Genomic DNA, 23,319 nt, shown 5'->3' on the forward strand with positions numbered 1-23,319 from the left:
TTTTATGTATAATCCTATTTGTGTGTAGGTAATTCAAACAACCTGTTACTTCTAGAAAAGATGTTTACTGTGGTTTTTCTGTATAAAAATACTAATTCTTTCTTCCCTCTTTCATCAGGTTTATAAATTACAGAGACAGCAAGCTGACTCGAATTCTGCAGAACTCCCTTGGAGGAAATGCTAAGACGGTCATTATTTGTACAATTACTCCTGTTTCTTTTGATGAAACGCTCAGTACTCTTCAGGTAAAACTTTACTGGTTCTCAAGCATTATTCTGACTCAAGGCTTCATTGTAGACAGGTTGGAGGGGTGGAAAACTGTCATCTGTTGGATCTGTAGTCAAATGAATCTTCTAAAGGCCCTCTGTGGCCTTGCAACTTGAAATGTTTGTTTTGTATGCTTCTTTTTCCCATTTGTCATCTTGTACTAGGCTGTCTAACTAGAGCTTTCTGGCAGTTAGACCAAAGCTCCTTCTCTCACCTTTTGGGCAGGAAATAACATCTTTTCTCATTTGCCTTTTCCAAGCACAGCTAGAACTAAATCTTTGTTAACACAAGATGTTAGGCCCTACAGGGAAGGAGGGTAATTAAATATTCATGAACTGTATTCTTTAAGTAGGATTGTCTTCCTGCTTTTTTGGTGGTCTTTTGAGGTTTTTTTATGAAATAAAAATAACTTAGTATGGTTTTGCTTAAATGTCAGGCTTCACTTTTTCTTTGCTTGATATTAATATCTAAAGCCTATCTTTTCCAAGCTTAGAATACATGAAAAAATAAATAAATGTCAATATTTGTCCTTTATGTATTTATCTAATAAACTGTCCCTTTTCTTATGTTGGGAAATGAGACACAATAAGGTTTTAAGATATTTGTTCTCTATTACCCATGAGAGAATATTCTTCCAGTTTGCCAATACAGCCAAAAGAATGAAGAATACTCCGAAAGTTAATGAAGTACTTGATGATGATGCCCTCCTGAAGAGATACCGCAAAGAAATTCTGGATTTGAAAAAGCAGCTGGAAGAAGTATGTAATAAACTTACTAAAATCAATCTATCGTTAGTACTGATAGATATTTGGAAACATCCTGTTTTTAAACCAAAACAAGTTAATTTTGTAGGTGTAAGTAAACTGTTTAGTCATATCTGTTGCTTTTATTGAGAGGACAGAAATAGAAAAGATGTGAAGTTTAGAACTGATGATAGTAAACACCTTTGTGAAAGCTGATACTGAATGAGATCAACTGAGTTGCTTGCTTTCTGTAGGTTAATGTTTAAGAAATAAAAATTTGTCATCCCTTATATCACACTGTAATATTGCCATCGATCAAAAGGAATAATTGCAATATAAGAATTTATGAATGTCAGTTAAAGATTCCAATTTAATTCATGGGGGTTTTTGCCTTAGTGATGTTTAACTTCAACTTCGGTTGCAAGAAGTTGCAGCTGCATAAGATTACTGGCAAAACTTAAATGTAGCTTCTGGCTACACATAAGGAATGAACAACTGTAACTTCCTGCCAGTGTGTTCTCTCATGTGTTTGTCTTTCTCCAGAAATCTATGGAGTTGAGGAGCAATCTTGCAAGTCTTGTTATGGCATAGATAATAAAAGATAAAGCATAGGAAAAATCACAATTCTGAATGTACTATTTTGGTGAATTGAACTGTTAAAACATGACTTTTTGTTTGCGAAAATAGAAAAATATGTAGGAAAATTAAGTAAAAATAACTGACCTTGTTTTTTTTAAGAGAATTAATTTGCAATATGAATGTGCACCTAGAGGTGTTTGTCTTCTGAGATAGTAGGTAGTGAGGAAAGTACTTAAGTACAGAAAAGTTTGTTGGGAAATCCCCTGTGAACTTTGAATTACTGTATTGTAAGCTTATGATAAAGTTGTAAAAAATCTACTACTGTAATGCAGTTGCTTTACAACAAAATAACTTTTCAGTACTTAAAATTTTAAAAGACTACAGGCATTAAGGTAGCTTGCTGTTATTTGACAAATGAATCATAGTTCTCTAAGAGCTTCAGGCTTCTGGCGTTATGGGATGGTCATCTTAAACTGTTACACTCAAAAGTATGGGGTTTTTTTATCCCCCGAAAAATCTAAGACTGTATTGTTTGGGGGAGTTTTGACCCCTTAAAATACCAAGTCTACAGGCAAATTGTAGACTACAGTGTCAGTTTCCTTCTTAAATATTGAAGACGGCTCTTCCAGGCTTACAAGAATGTATGTGTGTAGTTTTCCTTAAATATTTATGATTGATATTTTAAGAACACAAGCTACTCCTACAGAAGATACACAGTTTGATTAATACTCTTCTCATGGAAGGTGTCTTCAAAGACTCAAATCCATGCAATGGAAAAAGACCAGTTGGCTCAGCTGTTGGAAGAAAAAAATTCTCTTCAAAAAGTACAAGAAGATAGGATACGGAACTTAACTGAGATGCTGGTGACTTCTGCCTCCTTTTCCTCAAAACAGAAAGCCAATGTAAGCACCTGTTCCAGATCTTGTTTACTCTGAAATACTTTGCGAAAGCTAATATTAAATACATAGGGTTATATTTACAATGAGGAATAAGTTTAATAGACAATTTTCACATTTTTTTCTTATTTTTGAAGGAGTAACTTGAAATAACTTCTGAGTGAGTATCAATTCAGTGTTGCCTTGCAGTGAACAGACTGTGGAAGCTTGTGCTTTCAAGCCATTATTCTGTAGTTCAGTTTTGAAGAAACTGCAAAACTGTCTAGTTAGCTGCTGGTACCGTTATAGAGCTAGCTTAGTGCAACATCTATTCTCTACTTGTGCTTTCATTGTATCACTTCTCCTGTAAATACAGGTGTGTTTGTGTTTTGTTTTTTTTTAAAAAGGCCAAGAGAAGAAGAAGAGTTACTTGGGCTCCTGGTAAAATAAACCAGATGAGCATGAGCTGTTTTGAAGACTTTACATCAGAGCTGACTGAAACAAAAAAAATGAAAAGGTCTCTGTCATCAGTACCAGACACAGAGGATTGTAAGTACCACCCAGAGAAAATAAGGAGACTCTGCAAAACTGCTTTGAAAATAGAAATACTCCCTTTTTAATAAATCTAAGTTAAAAAGCAAATTAATATGCTAACAATATGAAAGCTACATTTAGTTGGCCCTACTATACTACGTAAATTATGTTCCATGAACTCAGCTTTGAAAGAGTTACCTGTAGCCCATGGGGTAATCATATTTTCCAGCAAAGGATGATGCCTGAAAGGGAAGTGGTTTTAGCACAATAATACTGGTAACTCTTGTGCTTTTTACTTAAAAAGGGGAGCATTGGTCTTACTATCCCAGCTGAAATAGTGTAGCAAAGTCCTGTTGGGTAATTTTGCAAGCATTACTTATTTTGCCAAAGAGAATAAGTCAGCTCTCTGATAGCACGGATTAAGAAGTCCTTGCACATGCTTTCCAAGAAGATTACTTTTTTCACCCCTGCTCTTCAGCATATTGAGCTTTAATATTTAAAACCAAAGGTAAAAGCTGTGAGGTAAAAGGCAGGGTCTACAAATACTTCTGCCATGCAACCTACTCCAGCCCTCTGGTTTTTTGTAAATGTAGCCAAAGTTATTCTTCAGCACAGGCTATCTATTAAAACAATGTTCTTCCCCTCAAAAAGGAGAGGGGGGGGGAAGTGTGTGTCAAATTCCAAAATTCTCAACAAGAATATATCAGTCATTACTCAACTATCAAATTGAGGTAGAGAAATACAAGGATGACTTAGAGGGGTGAGGGATGAAGTTGAACTGAAAACACAAGAATAAATGGACAAGTCTTTTGCTGGATTGTAATTTCTTACAGCCTTATTGCCAATCCTTCTACCAAGCTGTTTTGCTTGTGGGGGTTGACAGGGTGTTTTTCAGGGAGCCTGGGGGGCGCATGTGTGGTATGACTTATATTTTTTTCTTTAAATCTTGCAGGATACTGTTGAGTTGTTCTTTCCTTGACACTTAAATGCTTTTCCTCATGTCCAGTTAAATAATATTCTGGATTTGCATTAGTATTTGTTAACTTGTGCTAAGGTGGTCAGCGTGAGTGTAGGGACTGGTCCTCAGTGTTACTTCCTTTCATAAGAAAAAACAGTGAGATTCAGAAGTCACATCCAGTGTGCTACTTCTTTTCCATTGAATGATTGTTTCCAATGTGATAAAAATTTTCAAGGAAATAATTCTTGATGTCCAGTTTAAAATCTACTGCTACTCTGTATTTTTCTAATACATCTTTCTCTTCAGTTATATTAGAGAATTTTGAATATGACAACCAGTGTCTGATGGCTCCTGATCAAATTTCAGATGTTGAAGGGACTGCTGGACCTAACATGAATTGGGTAACATCATAATCTATGCCAGTTGTCTAATACAGTGCATATATATTACATCCTTCTCAGTAAGATCAGCCTTACTTATCTGTAGGACACCAATATTCTTCTGTATGTCTGCAGTATTATTGTAACTGGCTAGAAAGTAAGTCTCATGGTCATCTCTGTGAAGCTGTGGGATGGCTCTGTGATTCTATGGCTCTGTGGCAAATGATCCAGTAAGCTTTGGTACTTAAACAGGACTAGCCATGAAAAGACAAGCAACAAGGAACGTAATTGTAATACTAAACTTGCTTGATTTTGTAGATCAGTTAACTGAGTGGTTATTTTTCTAGACTCAGAAAGACTTTGAAGAATCTGTGCAACTCTGTGAAGCATTAGCACTAGAAAAGGTTAGTCTGTTCTGTGTTTTCTAGAAATAAGACTGACATTCCAACAACAACTTCTAAAGTGTCTTGTGCTGCTTCTTCAGGATATTGCTGTAAATGAGATCAACGTCCTGCAAGCTAACTTTAATAGCCTAGTATTGGAAAATGAGCAGTTGAAGTTAGAAATAAATGAAATGAAGGAGAAACTGAAAGAAAAAATGGAAATGGATGAATTTGAAGCACTGGAGAAACAAACACAAAAAGATCATGAGGTAAGGTGCATTGAAATAAATACAGAGATAGAATTCTCTATGCTCAATTGTTTTCTAGAGTTTATTCGGTGTACATGTACTTGGATGTTGATTCACAAACAAATAGTATTGTAAGTTACATTCAGCAACAGAATGCATGAACCCAGGATTTAAGCTGGATTTACTCTGTGTAAAATTCAGACTTTTTTGGACTTTTTTTTTTGGAGCGTCACATACTGAAGTCTGGTTAAACATATTTTTGTGTGTATATATGTATCCAGATATTTTTTATATATGCATGACATGAATCTCACTTTAGATGTCAGCAAAAGGCAGTTGTTTTGCTGTTTTGAAGTTAAAGTATATTTGTGAAGCTATGTTTCACATTTCTTGTGCAAAACAGTGGTTTACAATCAAAGATAGCTCTGGTTTTGGTCATGCATTGAACTATATAAGCATTAACTTTCAACATATTAAACAGTAATAAAATATTTTAAAATAATAGTGTGAATGGTAATGTCTGTGGAAAAATGAAACTTACTTTGTACTAGGAAGTCTGAAATGGTAAACCTACCTACTAGATAACTTATGAGATTAACAATAAGATAAGAAAAGCTGACTTTCAGTTCTCTTTATCTTCTTGTGCTGTTAGTGGACATGTACCTTGTTTGTCCAAATGTTTTATGCTCCAATCCTGTAATCTGTGTTATTTGTATCAGTTTCTAGCTGCCTGAGGGCTAGACTGAAATAATTTGGGGTGGAAAAAAATAAAAAAACCCACCACTCCAAACAAAAGAAGAAACAACCAAAAAGAACCCCAAAACAACAACTTGAGGTATATAAGATATGGATGTATTATTCCAATCCATTTCTTTCCCAATACCTTCTCTGCAAATTACTTGTACATGCTAGTCTAATATGCTCTGACCACTAAACTAAGGTTGAAGCTGAAGCTACATCCTTTTGCATTGTGTTAGGTTACAATTTAACATCACCTCTCACTTCCACTGTGTTCCCTACAAAGATTTATGGATCTTAAACAAAATGGATCCACAGTAGATTACGGTTTAGCTTGTATTTAAGTTTCTTTTTTAGAAGACTTTGTATGGTAGACTAACTGTGCTATCTTCCTTATAAGCCAACACTCAACAAATACTCAGTTACAACTTTCCCTGCAAAGCTTTTGTGTATCTAGTGACAGGTGCACTGTTCTAAAGTAGCTTCTATTACAAGAACTGGTTTTTTAATGATTCATGTTTTCAGATATGTATCTGAAGACAGTCTATAAAACGTATTTGATAGCTATATAGCAGATTAATTACAACAATACTAAAAGGTCACATACTTCACCAAATACATTAGTTGAAATCCATCAGTTTAAATCGCAACATATATATACAGGTAAACTCTGTTCTGAAAAATAACATTAAACTACTTCTGACAGTAGTATCGTACCACATCTTCTACAACCATCATCTGATTTTTAAGATTACAGATAGGGTTTTCTTCTTACTGTACTCCTAACTATGTAGAAATACTCACAGGAGAGTGCTTGTTTTAAAGCTCTTCACTGATCTTGGTTACGGATTGGATTTACTCCTTGCCTGTGCTTGTGACTGCAGAAGTGCTTGTAGATAAGTGCTTATCGTAAAGCTTTGCTAACAAAGACCAAAATAAAGGAGTTCTTCAATTTTAGAAGTGCTTTTCTATCTAGTCTTCTACTTGTGCCTCTTGAGGATGGAACAATGTGTTCATGCCTTGATTTACCTCAATTTTGGCACCTTTTCATTCCTGTTAGTAAATAGATTAAATTATAAATATCTGTACTGTGTCATACTGGACACAGACATGTACTGCTTACATGACTAGAATTTTGCATCTGTACACTTTCTACATTAATTGCTTTGATCATATTGCTTTTGCTTCTTGAGCTGTTAAGATTAAATTGAACTTGAATCTTTTCTAAAACAGAGCTTTGTGTCTCATCTATCCATTTGAAAGAATATCTAGCAACTTGCTTTATAGTACAAGTTTTTGTACTACAGTACAAAGTACAAACTTTGCTGTTTAAATAGATATGTGTGTATATGTAGTTTGCCCATTAATACAAAAGATAAAACCTTGCTTATTTTCATGGTGTTGGCAACTAAAACTACTGGTGTGGGTGCTTTCTAACATCCTCTGCAATTTTGCTTCAATTTGCTCCACAGATACAACTAATGCATGAAATAACCAACTTAAAGAGTCTAGTTTCAAATGCTGAAGTGTACAATGAGGAACTTGAGGTGAGCCTGTCCATGAATTTACATGCAATAAGACTTACATATAGTGTACTTGGTTTTTTATCTCAAAATACTGTATTTGCTAGACATCATTGGGCTCTGGTTAGTCTTAATAGCTCTAAGGAGGATATGTCTAAAACCTATGAATGCTTACTATGTACAAAGCAGGCTTCTGTTAAATTCTTACCTGAAAAACTAAACTGGGCACTAGAATTTTCTTCTCCCTCTTTTTCTCCAACTTGTAGGCAGAAATAAACTCCAAATCGGAAGAGCTGAGAGAGAAAGAGAACAAAATAAAGATATTAGAGAATCATGTGGAAGAACTGCAGAAAGCAGGAGCAGAAAAAAAGGACATATCTTTTTCAGTGGTAAATTTGAGTTTTCTGCTGGGTTAATAGTTGGTTCTGGTTTTGTTGGAGGTGGATTAAATATTGATGTAATATTGATATAATTGAAACTTCTTTCCCTACAGATCTTGAAGATATTTTTTTTACAAAGCTTAAAATGTGAATTACTACAGCATTGTACAGCAGTACTCTGAAGTAAACCTATGGGAAATGCTGCTCTTTAACCCATCTTTCATTTGAGTCTGCTACTGTTCCTTCTCGACTAAATTTATCAGGTTTTCTGAGCCTGTATTTACATTTCAACCACGTTACAATGAACTCGCTTTATTATGTCAATATATTTCTTGATTTATTCAAGTATTTATCTGTTCCTTTCAGGGAGATTCTGATAAGCTAACTGAGGAAATTCAGCAGCTGAATAAATCCCTTTTAGATAGTGAAACCATAGCCTTGGATGCCAAAAAAGAATCTGCTTTTCTCAGAACTGAAAATTTGGAACTGAAGGAAAAGATGGTAAGTACTTACCTTATATACATAATGTATATTACAAACTGCTGTTAAAGACCTGTCTGCTCCCAGACTAGTGAAGAAAGCAATCATAATTGATAAAGACAAGATGTGGTAGAGTATTTGGAGAAAGAAAATGACTCATGTGCCAAGAAATGCTTTTATTATGGAATTCAAGGAAAATGGGTCTTCAGGAGAAAGATAAAAAGAAAATAGGCACTGCTCCCAAAGGAGTGGGATGGGCTAGTTTTAGGTTTACCAGTAGAGAGAGAGAGCAAATGAACAGTCTTTAGGGAGTTAATAGGACATAAAACTTGAAACCTAATTTTACCAGAGAACGAAAGAGAATAAGAGATAAGTTCAGAAGTGGGATGGAGCTTACTTTGAGCTTTGAAGGACAAAAGACAAAAATAGTAGAAGCAGTTGTGGCCCTGACCTCTAAGGTAAGGTATGTTTTGTTATAGGACTCTGACAGGAACACAGTTGTTAAACATGGCAGAATAAGCCACAATTCATTAAGGCCAAAGTTGTAAGCGACAAGAAGAAATGTGACAGATGCAATATTTAGATTTTAAGCAAGTAGACTTTTATTTTGTGTGTGAATTGCATGTTGTTTTGTTTTCCTGAAGAATGAACTCGCAAATAATTACAAGCAAATGCAAAAGGATGTCCAATTCTATCAAAGCCAAATAGAAGCAGGAAAAGCCAGTTATAAAAAAATGCAAGCTGACTTGCAGAAAGAGTTGCAGTCTGTATTTCAAGAAAATGCAAGACTAATTTCACTAATGGAGGGTAAAGTTCCAAAAGGTACTGTTCCAGGTGGTGCTTTTTTCTCTTTCTCCTCTTTTTTCCCCATAATGGTGGGGGGCATAGGGAAGACCTTGGCTCTTGATCTCTTATACTTTGAGCTTCTGTCAATATTGGAGAGTCTGGTACTGCTGGCACATAGTAACTGCTTTAGCACTTTCTTGCACTATTTGGAAAACTGCAGCTTACAGGATTTTTGCATTTTGCACAAAGACTGTCAAGTTAATAAAGGCTGTTGGAGTGAATCTAAACTAAATTAGATGTCAGCCTAACAAGTGATGACCAAATTCAGACCACTAGTTTCATGTTGGCCATTAGTATAATTCTAGAAGAGTATATTGTACAATGTGACATCTGGAATGCATTATAAATCTTCTGCTTAACTTAGAACATACTTTTTCTCTCATACTCCTATTAATCTAAACTTTTTAATTTTCTAGATATGCTCTGTCTTGTGGAGCTGGAAAAAAAGGCAGCTGACTTAAAAGGAGAACTAGAAAAAACATTGAAAGAGAAAACACTTCTACAAAAACAAGTAGATGAGCTCTCAGAATATCAGACTCTACCAAATGTTGTTGAGATGCAGCAGAAAGAGGTAAACAAAATATTTAACTTGTTTTTTTAGTACTTGACTGGTAACGTGTTTATAGAGGCCTACTTGATATGAAGTTCTAAAGCTAAAAGTTATCTTGAAGCAAATAACCTGAGACTTTGTGATTAAGTTCATCAAGTTATTGTTTTCCAGGTATTTAATATTTGCACCTAGGAATAAATTTGAAGTAACATGCTTAGTCACAAAGTCTACTATAATTAATGAGGAATTTCTAGTCCAATATTTGTCTGCCTCATTGCCATGGTCACCATTGATAACTGTGTATATGTATAACAGTGTTTGATCCTGCTTTACTATGCTAAAACTGAATTTTTGTCCAGTTGGCCAAAGAGAAAATTTCAAGATTTTTTAGCAGAAAAGCTGCTTGAGAAGTGATTCAACTTGTGAGTTCTGGAAAACTTGTAAGGAAACTTTCCTGTTTCCTGGCAAGTCAGGGCTTAGTCTGCTAAGTTTGCTATAAGTGTTTGCAAACAAACTCTTTTAAGACACACTTTTTAGGTTTCTTTATCCTTAAATATCTGCTACTAAGTACACACAGTGAAAATTATTCATGGCAAGTGATCTTACAAACTCATGAATGCTCTGCAAAAACCATGAAAACCTTCCAGTGGTCTACTTCCACTAATAAACAAAATGTATTAGATGTTAACAACTTCATAAACTTTGTATCATAAAGAAAGTATTGATACATCTAAATGTTCAGTTTAGGAGTTGTAGCTGGAAATATCAGTCCAGTCCTAGCTCAAATGTAAGAAACTAAATGTTTAAAGAACACCTAAAGAGTTAAAGGAGGGGTTTCAAGGTTTTGGAAGAGGCTTGTCTGCCTGTCTTCTCTTTGAAGGATTGTTTGCTAGATGGCTTCCTCCTGACAAAGCAAAGCCTAATGTGCTATGTGTTTGCCTGTACTTTATTACCTATACCTGCATATGAACAGCATTTTTTATTATGTAGCTATGACATACTGATTTAGAAAATACTATTAATATTGCTTTTCCGTTGGCAGATTATTGAAAAATGTGAGGAGCTACACTTAGTAAAACTGGAAAGAGAAAAGCTGCTTTCTGACGTAGCTGACAATGAAATTAGATTTAAACATATGACTGAAGAAATTGGAAAATCAGAAGACAGTCTAGCAGATGCACAACTTAAATATGTAAAGCTTGATCAGGAATATGTAGCACTTAAACAGCTCCATGAAGAACTACAGCAAAAATATGTAGCAGTATTGGGAAACAATGAACAAATGAAGCTTCAAATAGATACGCTATCTAAAGAAGCACAGGAGTCTAAAACAACTTTGGATGAAGTGAAATCAGAGGTTAGTGTCAGTGTACTCCCTTTTACAGATAAGAAATGAGGTATTCACAATATTAAAAAAAACTTTTTTGAGAAGTAGTCTTTAAAGGTATAGATAATGTTGTTATTGAAATTCCTCTGGCATGAGTGGATATTACTTACTCTGTGCCAGGTGTACAAGGTTGCAGGATTGTGTAGCTTAATGCTCTCTTCTTTTTTGTAGCCAAAGAAATGTATATGTTGCTCCAGGTTATATGTTCTTCTTCTGTACTTGACCTTTTAATTCTTCTTTTTCCATTCTTAAGTTATGTTTTAGTATGCAAATACTTTAAGTATGCTGCTATGACCTACTCTATAAAGTCAGAGGAAACAGTCTCCTAATTGGGAACTGGAGTCTGTTCAGAACAGATGATCTTTCAAACCAAAGAGAATCACTGCATAAACTGGCAATTAGAATGGTGGGGGGAGGGAACCCCACTTAAGAAAAGGGAACTAAAAATGCATGTTTTTGACAAGGCTTTTGACACTGATATGGCTGTCATATTCTAGCTATGGATTTGATAACTCCCAAGCTATGCTAAGGTTTCCTGTGTGGTGTTATGTTTTAGTAAGACTTTTGCTGCTAAGGAGAAACTGCAGGAAGGTTCCATAAATAAATGTTTATTTAACATGGACAAGAATATAAGAAGTGACTTTAAGTGGAATGATGAACTTCCTATTCTCTTGTTGAAAGCTAGTATCTCTCACGCTTTCTAAGCTAATATAAGATTCTGTGAGAACACAATGAAAATTTCTGGCCTTTTCCTTTGCAAACTAAAGCTCTCTATCAAAATGAAAGAACTGGCAGAGAAAACGGCAGAGCACAAACAGCTTCTTGAGGTAAGAGAAGATTTTATTCAAACTCAGCAGAAGTTAAATGAAATGGAGCAATTAAAAGAGCAAGAAAAGATTATGGAGTTGAGACTGGAGGCCAAGGATTCAGAGATCCAAGCAATTATTCAGCAGCTTACTGAACGTCAGGAAGAAATAAAAACTTTAACCCAGGAAAGAGATGACTTGAAGCAAAAAGAGAAGTCTCTCCAAGCTGAGACAGACCAACTCAAAGAGGATATAAAGGACACTGTTTCAATGGTAGGAATTCTGCCTTTATAGAAATTAACTATACACGTAAAGGGGAAAAGTCTAAGAACAGTTAAAAACAATACTGAAATATAGAGGAGTGGGGTTTTGTGTATGGTGGGTTTTTTTGGAGTACCAACTAATGTTGCAAAACACTTGAATGTTCTTCTGTGGATTTTCTGTCTTCTATTATAAAGAATATTTTGGCACATGAAGAACTGAGAAATGCACAGAGTTCTCTCAAGCAATCGCAGGAGACTGTGAAGAAGTTGGAAAAAAGTATTTCTGAAAAACAATTGCAGTTTCTGTGTGTTGAAGAGGCACTGGGGAAAACCATTAAAGAATACAAAATACAGGTAAAATGTTACATAATAATTAAAAACAAAAAATCCTTTTAATATGTCTGCTAACACTGAAAACAAGCCTAATTGAGCGTGCTTTATAGTCTCTTCTGCTTGTCTTTGGAAAATTTCTAGGCCTTTAGTAGAAAGAAGGCAAGACAGTAGTACTGACTGATCCAATAATTCACCACCAGTTGGTGGTCTGTTTCTGTAGTGCTTGAAGATGTAATGTACGCTTTAGTAAATCTTTGCTTAACTAGTTTGCCTCATGTTTATCATGAGGCACGAGATAGCAAATGAAAGAAGAGGTAACGGTTACTTAAGGTTAGGAATAAGGCCAGTGGTTTATAATGCTTAGTCCCAATGAGAAGTGTAACACATGGTTGTAAATGGCAGCTTAGTTCCCAACACCGAGCGGAAGGCTGATCCACTGGGTTTTGTGCCTCTTCGTTTGACAACTGATAGAGAATGGTGCTAAGAATGTTGTTAAACAGCTGCTTCAGTGGCACAGTTTCCCTGGCGGGAGAATCCATAGTATGTGACTAGATTTTTCTTGAAGTGTATCAACTGCCAGACTCATTAAGTCAATGGTTGTCAACTCAGTATTTGCATGTTTTGGAGCAAATGCATTAAAAAAAAAATCCAACAGGTGTTTCTTGTTTGGCTTCTTCCTCTCAAACCTTTTTCTGGATAAAAAATCTGGCTGATATTGCAGAAAACTGCTAAAAGGCTGTTAGCATTTAAAACAAAACAAGTGACAAAGGCCAAAGACTCAGTTCTGGGGTCTTTTTAGTTTGGTTAGAGTGGTTTGATTATAAAAATACTGTAGCAGAATGAATCAAATGCAAAAGTTTTGCATTTAATTTTGGATTTGAATTGATAGAAATATGTCTTTGCACATTTCTAATAGATAGCACAAATGACAGAAGAAATAAAAATCATCACAATGGAGAGAGACGGGCTTGCTGAGGGCAAAACAGAAAATGATACCTGTAGAGAAAGTGATGAGCTTCAGGTGCAAAAGGAACAAATCTTTTCCCTTACACAAGAGAATAAATCGTTACAGGATAAGCTGGACCGTTTGCTTTTGGAAAAAGAAGAGTATGGAGAAAGAACTTTGGTAATTATCCTAGGGCTGTAATAGAAAGCATGCTTCTTTAAACTTTTGAGTGAAAATAATACGCAAAACTGAAGAAAAGGGTCCTGTTGCTTGGACTGCAGACCATTAAACACCAGGATTATTACTGTTTACTTGAAATATATTCCACCCTTATTGTTGTAAATGGACTACTAGTAGAAGAATGACAGACTTTTTTCTGTAAATAGAATTTTAACTTGATCATGATGTTTTGAGTTGACCTGCACAGAGATGAGGTTCTATAATAAGCAATTTTTAGCTGCAACTATTTTATCAGAAAGGTGGTTCTGCTTTTTCGAAGCATAGATAGAACTGACACATTTCTGGGCAATCAAAGGAACATTGCAGCCAATGCTTTCAGTAATTGGACATGCTGATTACACATTTGATATCTATGTATTCAAAGTGTGTGTATATACACTTTGAAAAAACTAAAGTATGAGCATATATTAATATTTATGGGGAGAGCAGACAAATACCAAGAAATAATTACCTTGACAACAACCACTACTGCTGAGATGAGAAATATGGATAAGGTCTCTGGTTTGTGGGGCTGGTTTTGCTGGCTTTTTTCATTGTTTGGGTTTTGTTTTGGGGGTGTTGGTTGCTTTTTGTGTGGCTTTTTTATTGGTTTTTTTTCTCCTCAGGCTTAATCTATGGTCATGAAATTCTACTTTTGGTAACTTGTTTCAGAAGTCCTCACTTCAAACATTATTTTTGTGTGTCTCATTCCAAGAAACTTGAATTGCATACTGAGTTCAGTCAAACTTTATTCAGAAAAAATACAAATCTCTCTAAAACATCGCTTCTGGTTTTTTTACATAATCAACCTGTCAAAGGTCAGCTATGTCTCTTTTAAAGCTACTTCCCCAAATGTGTTGACTTCTATCTCTCTATAAAATAGATGCCACAGGTTCAAGAAAAATCTATTGAGCAAGAAGTATTTCTTCTGCGAGAGGAGTTGAGCCAGACACAAAGAAAACTGCATGAAATGGAGGAAGTGAAGGCCAATGAATGTCAAAAACAATCTGAAAAAATGGGGAGAACAGATATTATTCCAAAACTGCGTGACTGTCGAGAAGTGAGCACTCTGACGGAAAGAGAAGATGATAATCTTAAGCTGCAACTGGAGAATCTCCAAAATGAGAGAGACCAGCTAAGAGAAACTATACAGGAGGCAATTAACGCTGTAAGAAAAATAGTCCTATTCTTTTAGGATAATATTTTTTGTGGCCTTCTGTATGTAAATTTTGGAAGTGTTTAGGCTTTAATATACTTCAACGGTGTTGTGTCCACAGAAGTCAGAGATCCAGGAAGAGTTGAGATGTGCTTATAACTCTCTCAGACAACATCAGGAGACTATTGTGGAGCTGAAAGAGAGTATTTCAGAGAAAGAAAATCAACTTTTGAAAGTGCAAGAGGCATTGAAGGAAACAGCTGCTGAACTGCAGCAGAAGGTCAGATGCAACTTTGTCAAGTAAACTAAAAATTCTGTCAGAACTGGCAACCCACATCCTCTGCAGACTTGAGTTTGCAAGGGTTCAGTAAATGTGATAATGAAATTTAATTAAAGTTTTCCCTTCTTCTCCCCCCCCACCCCCACCTCCTGTACTGCTTCTCAAAATAATTCCTTAGAAACAAAGGCAGCAAAAAGATGATCAAATGCAATTTGACCTGTAAACTACAAGCCTTACTTATAACTAAACATGCCTTAGTGGTGATTGATGAAATACTATCTGGAATCAGTACTGCTCTTTGACTTCAACGCAGTTACCAAGTGTTAGTTAAAAGGCACATTATTAGAATTTAAAAAGCTATGTAACTCACTTGAGCAACTAAAAGAATGAGCTACACTGCCTTTAACTTGCTGCACTATTACAAAATTTCTTGTTTACGTATTTTCATGTGCTGACACTACTTGTGGCTCTTAGCACTTGTTAGAATCAAATGTAATGTCTTCTACTTCCTGTGGATACAGCAATGGAGTCATTTTTACGATGGCTTGTAGGTGTTTACGCGTTTGCTTTTGTCTGTCAATAAGACAAAAGCACTTGAATTTAATTGACTTCAGCAAAATTGTAAGATCTTTCTTTGCTTACTGTAGCAGTAAACTAATGGAAGTATCTTCTGTAAAATAATCAAATTGGAACAATCTGTATGTACAGATACTGCTTTTGAACTATGATCCAATAACACTCTTAAATCGGAACCTGATTACTGGGACAACAAAACTTAATTTGATAACTGGTTTGGAAAAACACCATTCTAATTTATTACTTCTACCTATGCTAGAGATAAATATTAATACTGGTTCTTATTTATTATTTCAGCTTACTGAAGAAACTGAAAACCTGACTTCTGAATATGACAAGCTACTGGCAGAAAAAGAACAAATTACAAGAACAATGAATGAGCAGATCTGTCAGCAGCTTGAGAAAATCACTTTACTAAATCAGGAGAAAGATGAGCTACAGCAAATGGTAGCAACTTGTAAAACAGAAAGAGATCGCTTAGAGGCTAACTGTCATGAAAGTGAAGAGAGGGTATGTATAAAATCTCTTAATTATTTTAAAGGCAGGTTGTATCACTCTGAATTACTTTGGTTGTTAAGCCTTACGGTGTTAGGTATGTCTTCCTCTCCCTTCACTACCATGTTAGCAGTACACTAAATCTTTAGCTTACTGCTAATCCAGTTGAGATTTTGGAATCTGTCTCCTATTTTTCCCTGGTTGGTTCCCCTCCTGCCCTCTTGGTCACTGTTCTGCTCTGGGTTCGGGCACAGTTATCTACCACCTGCTGGACAAGCACTTCACAGGTTCCCGTTACATCTGTCCTCTCCAGTGCCCCTTTGCATTTAGCACTGAACAGTAGCGGTAATCCAGGTTTACTGATATCTAAGAGCTTAATTCTCCTACTACTTCAGGTCATTCTGGGTTGGTGAAGAGAAAGCTAAACACAGAGAAACTGATGAGCTATCCTATTTCTTCCTGATAGATTAGTGACTTCATTCCAAATATTTGCATGAATAATATGCTGATGTTGACACACAGTCAGAATGAATTTGTCTGAAATATTGTTAACAAAAATCAAGCTGCTAATTTTTGAAGTTAAAAGGAAGTCTGGTAAATATTTTATTCCCAAAGAGAAGCTCTGCAAATTATTTTAAGATATGTAAAAGCTTTCATATGAACTTTAGCAAACCTCAGGCAGAACCACAGATCTCTTCTGTATAGACAAATTAATTCAAAAAGTAAAACTGGCACAAGAGGATTATCAGATTTTTCATTTTAGACTTACATCTTGCTACTAAACAATTAGCCAAATTGTGCAACTGGTGGCAGTTGCCCCAAGAATAAGGCTATCTTTCATGGTAGGATATATTTGTGTTTGGGGGTATGTTTGTGGGGGTTTTTGTCACCTATATAATATGTTCCTCCCACAACATTTTTCCCTTTCCTCTTTTATTTCTGCCTACTTTTTTATTTTTAAAACTGTTAAAGACTGTCTGCCTTTAGAGTTTTTAAAAAATACATAGGGGAAATGATAACTGAATGTCTTTTCTGAAGTAAAAGACTGATTATTCCGATAGCTCTCTTCAGAATTTCAAATGCTTTTGACTTATTGTTCCTAACTCCTGATAAGCAAAACAGTCATTCTGAGTGAACATCCATGTAATACCTTGTTTTGCAGTTCTTAAAAGTTCTGGCAGAAATGGAAAATCTACAGGAAGAACTAAGGCACCAGAAAGAGCAATCTGATATCCAGAAGAACATATTGGCAAATAAAGAAGAGAAACTGCAAAACACTGAAGAAAAACTAAATGGAGAAATAAACAAACTGAAAGAAGAGGCAAGTACAATAATAAACTCTTAAAAATAATATAGAGGTGGTCCTGTCAAGGACTACCCATGATAACTTGTGCTGTTTTAGTGGTCCAATAGATGATATCATGGTCATGCAACTTAACTATTAGCAAAACCTCCTCTTCTGTTATGTGTTGATTTAATACTTTTTAAAATATTTTTCAACAGGTAGTCAAGTTGAATGAGGACTTCAATTGGGTAAATAAGGAAAGGCACCAGCTGCTGGGAGAACTGGAAGAAAAGACTGCGAGTGAGAGCCATAAACTTCAACAGCTAGAGAGACAGTGTGACTTGTTAGCACAGGAGAGAGATCAGCTCCAGGAAATACTGGAAGGTATTCGAGCAGAGAAGAACAAACTGGAGGTGAACCTACAGAAGAGTGTTGATAAGGTGCTTTATCTTTAAGATATAATAACTATAAATACTTGATAGAGGAAGATGGTTAATTTTTGAAGTTGTCATGGAAAATGTGTTACAAGTATTAATGTTATGTACTCAGACTGAAGAATATTGGTGTGCTTTAACTTCTGTCTTGTGGGATGGTATTTAAAAGATGGATGTAAATTCTTTCAAAAATGTTATCTGTGGATGCTGTATTTAAGAATAAATGAGGAATCAGAAAATACGTGGGTTTCATTACTAAAACACTTAGGAATTTTTAATGAATTTGATAAATTGGTATGTTTTATAATTGAGCTCCAAAGTTTTGAAACTAAAGCTGACAGGTCCTAACACTTAGATTTCTCTTCTGGGTAAGGCATATCTTTACAACAGCAAAGACAAGTAAGTTGGGTGGTATCCATTAAGCAGCAGTCCTTGTTCAGATATTGAGTAATCATTTCAAATATCTCTAGTTTGATTCAAATCTTTGGTGGGAGGAGAATTTCCTTAGTCTTGCTACCAATATCTTTCAATTCACCTGTTTTTTTTGAATATCAATTGTCTGGCTGTAAAATTTCAACTTCAATAGAAATTCAGAGGTTTAGTGAAAGGCTAGTTCTAGTAAGTTATCAAAGTAAATCAACAGCACTCTGACAACCGTTCTCCTTGTAAAATCAAGTAATTTCTTAATGTGAACCCTACTCAAATAACATACCTACTTAGTTACTTATCTGTGTAAACAGGAATTGCACTACTAAGGATTTATCAGTATGCAAGCTGGCAGGTGTTGCTTAGTGAAAGGAGAGACTTTCAAAGACAAAACTTAATTTCTTGCACTCAAACTAAATGGGGGGTTTTGTGCTAAATATTTTGACTCTTATGAAATACTGAATGGCCTGTGAGAGGTAGTTTCACGTGCTATTTCAATCTCAATTTTATATTTGTTGCTCTATTTTTACTCAAGATTCTTGAAACAGAAAAGGAATTGAAGTGGCAACAAGAACTCCTCAACAATGAGAAGATCAAAGCTGAAGAAAGGGAAGAATGTTTGTTAAAGGCTCAGAGGTGGTCAGAGACTTTGGAGGACAGCCTAACAAACAAGGTGAGGAGTTTTGGTTTTAGTAGCTATTTTGTCTTCTGATGTTTTATCACTGATGCACTAAAGTTTTGCTCAAGAGAAATCCTACTTGTAATTCAGAGCATCATTTTTTTTATGGTTGCCCATGTTCTTACTTGTTTAGCAAAGGATTTTGTACATGTTTCTTCAGTGATGTTTAGGAGAAGCATCTTCAACTTGTCTCAGGCTCAGGGCCAGTTGGGTTGGTTGGTCTTAGAATGGACACCAATTTATCCAATGTGTGTGGGCTTAATATAATACTCAGTAATTGCATGTGTATCTATTCAGACTCTAAAAAGCACTGCATTTAGGCAGTATGAACCCAAGTGTGTTTGGAGTCCTTGGTGCTTTGCCCACTTGCGAACTGTATCTGTTACTCAAAGTCTTGCCCTTAGCTCTTGCAAACTCAGTCTTTTTGCAGTTTCCATGTCTTCACTTTTCACCTATCAAAATCTTCCTTTGTAGACTGAAGTTTGCTTCAGATGAGCGAATATGTTACTGTTCTATTTGCTACAGCAGATATAAAGATAATTCTATTGCCTGTTTCTTATGCTAATCTTCCATTTCTTTTCACATCCTTGTGATGTGGGCATAGATTGACTGTCTTGTTTTGTTTCCTCTCACTTTACTGAAGACTAGAATTGACTGAAGTAGATTTCTCTGGGTGTCATGCTATTCCTCTTCTTTCAATTTCTTTTTCAAAGTGATTAGAACACTAAAATTATTTTAGCTTCTCTTGCTGTTAGTGTGAATTTTAGAGTTACTGGAAATTGTGTTCTTTGCATTTGGCACAATGATTAGAGTACTTTGTATCATGTGTCTTGGTTTTTCCCTGCTATTTATTATAGATTCAACAGTTAACTGAGATGCTAAATAGCATATCATGTGAAAGAGACCGGTTATTGGCTGAAAGAACTAGTCATTCTTTCCAACTTAAAGAACAAATCTCATCAATTCAGCAAGAAAAAGATGAGCTACAAAAACTTCTCCAGAATGTCAGGACTGAGCGGGACCAGCTCAAGACAGAATTGCAAAAAAGTTCTGAGATGGTTTGTGTTGCAACTTGCTTACTGAAGTTATTCATAACTTCTTTTCTTGAATGGTACTTAATATGCATGCTTTTATTTTAGTGTGTTGAAACAAATGCAAAACTGGAATGTGCTCTAGGCCAGCTGAAGCAGAGAAACCTGACTGATCAGTCCATTCAGGTGAACCCACTGGATAATGCAGAGCAGGTGGTTGATGACAGCCTGAAGGAAAAAACCTTGAAAATTCAGGTGAACTTACTTCTCTCCTTATTTTAAGGATGCATGTAAAACCTTAATACCACTTGTTCTGGAGCATAAACCTTGTTTCTCTGTATAATATATAAAAATTGTTTGCGTATCTTGTTGTGCTGGAAATCACAGGATCGGTTCATTTGCTGTTCAGTGACTGTGTATCTTGTTTTGAGAAGGTTAAACTGAACTTCTCAGTAGAGACATCTCACTCAAATCCATTACTGTCCAGCCACCCCAATGAAAATAACTAGTCAAGCAAAGCACTTCATTTTGTTATTGTAAAATCCCCTTGAATTCTCCCTTCCATTACCCCTCATCAAAGATAAATCTGTTTTAAATAAATTTAATCTCATTAATAGCTATTCTCCTCAAAATAGGAAGCTTCTGTCATTCCTCAGAGCTTTTGTTGACTATCCTGAGTATACTTTTTTACAGATCTGAGAAATACTACTAACCTATTGAAAGCCAAAATAAACCAGGATTTATGAATATGTATGAAACACTTCAAAGACTACCATTGTAGTGCAGTCTGTGTGCCTGTGCAGCAGGTTCAGGCATCATTCTGTGTTCTAGAGAAGCCTTGAGTGCTGCTTCAAAGGACTGAATTTTGCAGAAATCAGTTCTGTGTAGCTTTCTCCATTCACACTGCCTTTCTAACCTACGTCAGCAGTAGGGAGCTAACAATGAAGGAAGCAAACACTGGCTGATGCCTTTTAATGCTGCTCTTCCCCTTCTGACTTGTAATGAGTAGCTACTTGTCCGCCTCTTTCTTGTGCGATTTTTCTCTTGCTCCTGTTGGACACAGGGCATATGTTCCAGTGTTTACTGTGGGGTGAAGAGTTAAACTGATGAATCCTGTTTCTTTCAACTAAGAAGCAAAGATGGAGGCAGTATCCCTAGGAAGTTTGATAGTACTTGAAAATGTATAACCTAGCTTCGTATGTGATGCTTGAGTTGCAGTTTACTGGGCATGCCTTGAAACCTGTTGCATTTTGCAGCCTGCTCACTGCTTGATCATGTCTCCCTTTATGGCAGAGTGCTAAAAACAATTTTATGATCCTTTTCTTTCCACAAAGGATCAACTAGATCAACTTGGGAGCCCATCCTGAGAGCAGCCCAGGTGGCAAACTTGTGAACAGGCAACAACTTAATTTGGGGCCTGATCTGTGGGTCTTAATGTGGCCAATCGGTCTAAATGATGACAATTTGAGATTGTGAAATTATGTTTCTGGAAAACTAAGACATTCTCTTCTGTTGTGCCTGGCTTAGTGGTTTTTGTCATATTCCTGTGGTGTCAAAACTGAAGTCCTATTAACTTTTCTGTTGTAAAACCAATACGTACTGCAGGGGTTAGTCCTGGGAGTCTTAGTGGTTTATTTTAAACTTCTGTTTACAGCTAATGACTCTTTTTCCTTGTTGTAACTGAATGAATCTTTCACTTGCATTTAGGAGCTTCTTGAGAAATTCCCAAATATGGGGAAGAGCTATGAATGTCTTTCTACGGTGTCTCTTAATCTAAAGAAAGAGCTGGATAGTCAGAAAGCACTGATGGCTGTGATACTGACTCAGCTTTCATCAGAACAGAGTAAAGGAGTCAAAAGACTTCAAGCTGAAAATGAGAAAATAAACAGTCATCTCCAGAGTTTACTGAACAAACTGAAGGTACCAGCATCCACACATTCAGCATTTTCATATTGCTTTGGTTTGGGTTTTTTTAATAAGATCTCAGAATTAAATTAGGATTCTATATACTCTAGCTTTGATGTTTTTTGTGAATCTGTATCTTGTGGAAAATAAGTTGATAGTAAATGCTTTACAATCCTGGAAAACTTGAAGCATTCAAGCTAGTCAGCCTTCTTTTTTTACTGTACTTTAGCTGCTTTGTACAGTATTATTTCTTTAATATTAAAAACCTTTTAATTGGGAAAAGAAATTTTCTTTCTGTACTCCATAAATTATGGGCCCCTACATATGTATTTTACTGAGCGGGAGGGCAGGGTAGACACACATGCAAGATGTCTTGGAGATGCATGTTTGCTCTGCAAAATTATCCAGGTAGTTTGGGAAAGGTCTGCAAGGCTATAGAAGTTCTCAATTTGTAGTTCAGTGGAGAAGCTGATTCAAATTACCAGAAAAAAGTTAAGGGCAAGAAAGAATTTATGTTATGATACGCAGAAGTACAGTAAATAATAGTTTTTTCTGTTTCTTTGTTTACCATAGAATGTTAAGGGTTTTTTTGTTTGGGGGGTGGGGGCAGGCCCAGGGAGAGGCTGAGGTTCATGTCCAGTATGCAGAAATACTGGATACAATCTTGAGTCAGTTGTCTATATTATTAGCTAAAACTTTAACAACTATTCCAAAGAAACTAATCTCAACTTCACACTGGGTTTTCAGGTTTGATATTTTTCCTTTTTTTTTTTTTCCCCGTAGATGCCTCTTAACTCTTGTGATTACGCATGTTTAAGATCAAAGTAGTGATCTCTACCAGAATAAAGCTTAAAAGATTATTCTTGTAGATCATCTACACCTTTCACAACTCTAAGAAAATAAATACAATAAAGAATACTTTGTTTTTCAAAGTCTAGTTTCATGGAAGGTTGTCCAGAGCCTTTTAGACTTTTTCGCTTTTTTAGGAGTCTACAAAACAGACATACTTTACAAGTGCTGACCCGGCTAAAAGCCTTATAGGACATTGCTATATAGCACGTGTGAACTTGACTTTTAGTCATGTTTTTTAGTTGTTCAGGACACCTGTGGACTAGGAGAGTAAATGGATTTAATTATGAAATATGGAATTTTAGCTGGATGCAATATACCACTTTAAAGTGTACTCACTGGTACATCCTACATTCTACAACAGTTCCTGTTCAGCCGTGTTTGCTCCAAGAGAAGAGAATATCATACTACTGTTAACAAGTATAAAATGGAATTGCTTGAGGAAAAGAGAAAACAGGATCAGTTACAAGCTCAAATTCAATATCTGGGGAAGACTTATTTAAACCAGAATGAAATACCTTCTCAAGAGTTAAACGTCAGTGAAGTGTTGCAGAGTTTGCATTTGGATGCAGAGGTAGTATTTGAAACAATTTTCGGACAAAGACTTGCATATTTCAAGGCGTGGGGTAATATGGTAGTGCTAATCTAATGGCATTGCTTTTATCTGTTAAGACTTCCCTTAAGGGGTGGGGAGGGGAGAGAATTTGTATTTTTTTTAAGCTACTAATTCTGTAATATGAAGGTTCTGTTTCATAAAGTATCTCA

The 23,319-nt window shown here is 35.7% G+C and overlaps 1 protein-coding gene across 4 annotated transcripts in view; it reads left to right on the top strand.

The window, feature by feature from the left end:
- CENPE (centromere protein E) overlaps nt 1-23,319 on the top strand; it is a 38,257-nt gene that overhangs the window by 7,209 nt on the left and 7,729 nt on the right. For 2 of the 4 annotated variants that reach the window (XM_040598374.1, XM_040598399.1), the window contains 26 exons: nt 119-245; nt 906-1,025; nt 2,333-2,491; nt 2,872-3,013; nt 4,263-4,357; nt 4,684-4,740; nt 4,821-4,988; nt 7,178-7,252; nt 7,495-7,617; nt 7,975-8,109; nt 8,733-8,910; nt 9,351-9,505; nt 10,527-10,841; nt 11,639-11,950; nt 12,136-12,294; nt 13,190-13,399; nt 14,322-14,606; nt 14,716-14,874; nt 15,748-15,960; nt 17,108-17,266; nt 17,449-17,670; nt 18,626-18,763; nt 19,627-19,827; nt 19,909-20,055; nt 21,508-21,720; nt 22,919-23,128. In XM_040598374.1, the coding sequence (XP_040454308.1) occupies nt 119-245; nt 906-1,025; nt 2,333-2,491; nt 2,872-3,013; nt 4,263-4,357; nt 4,684-4,740; nt 4,821-4,988; nt 7,178-7,252; nt 7,495-7,617; nt 7,975-8,109; nt 8,733-8,910; nt 9,351-9,505; nt 10,527-10,841; nt 11,639-11,950; nt 12,136-12,294; nt 13,190-13,399; nt 14,322-14,606; nt 14,716-14,874; nt 15,748-15,960; nt 17,108-17,266; nt 17,449-17,670; nt 18,626-18,763; nt 19,627-19,827; nt 19,909-20,055; nt 21,508-21,720; nt 22,919-23,128 (4,477 nt within the window). The remainder of the gene's footprint in view (nt 1-118; nt 246-905; nt 1,026-2,332; nt 2,492-2,871; nt 3,014-4,262; nt 4,358-4,683; nt 4,741-4,820; nt 4,989-7,177; nt 7,253-7,494; nt 7,618-7,974; nt 8,110-8,732; nt 8,911-9,350; nt 9,506-10,526; nt 10,842-11,638; nt 11,951-12,135; nt 12,295-13,189; nt 13,400-14,321; nt 14,607-14,715; nt 14,875-15,747; nt 15,961-17,107; nt 17,267-17,448; nt 17,671-18,625; nt 18,764-19,626; nt 19,828-19,908; nt 20,056-21,507; nt 21,721-22,918; nt 23,129-23,319) is intronic. The other 2 variants (XM_040598396.1, XM_040598385.1) reach the window with 2 other exon arrangements.

Source organism: Falco naumanni, chromosome 1 (assembly GCF_017639655.2).
Source record: "Falco naumanni isolate bFalNau1 chromosome 1, bFalNau1.pat, whole genome shotgun sequence".
NCBI classification, from domain to species: domain Eukaryota; kingdom Metazoa; phylum Chordata; class Aves; order Falconiformes; family Falconidae; genus Falco; species Falco naumanni.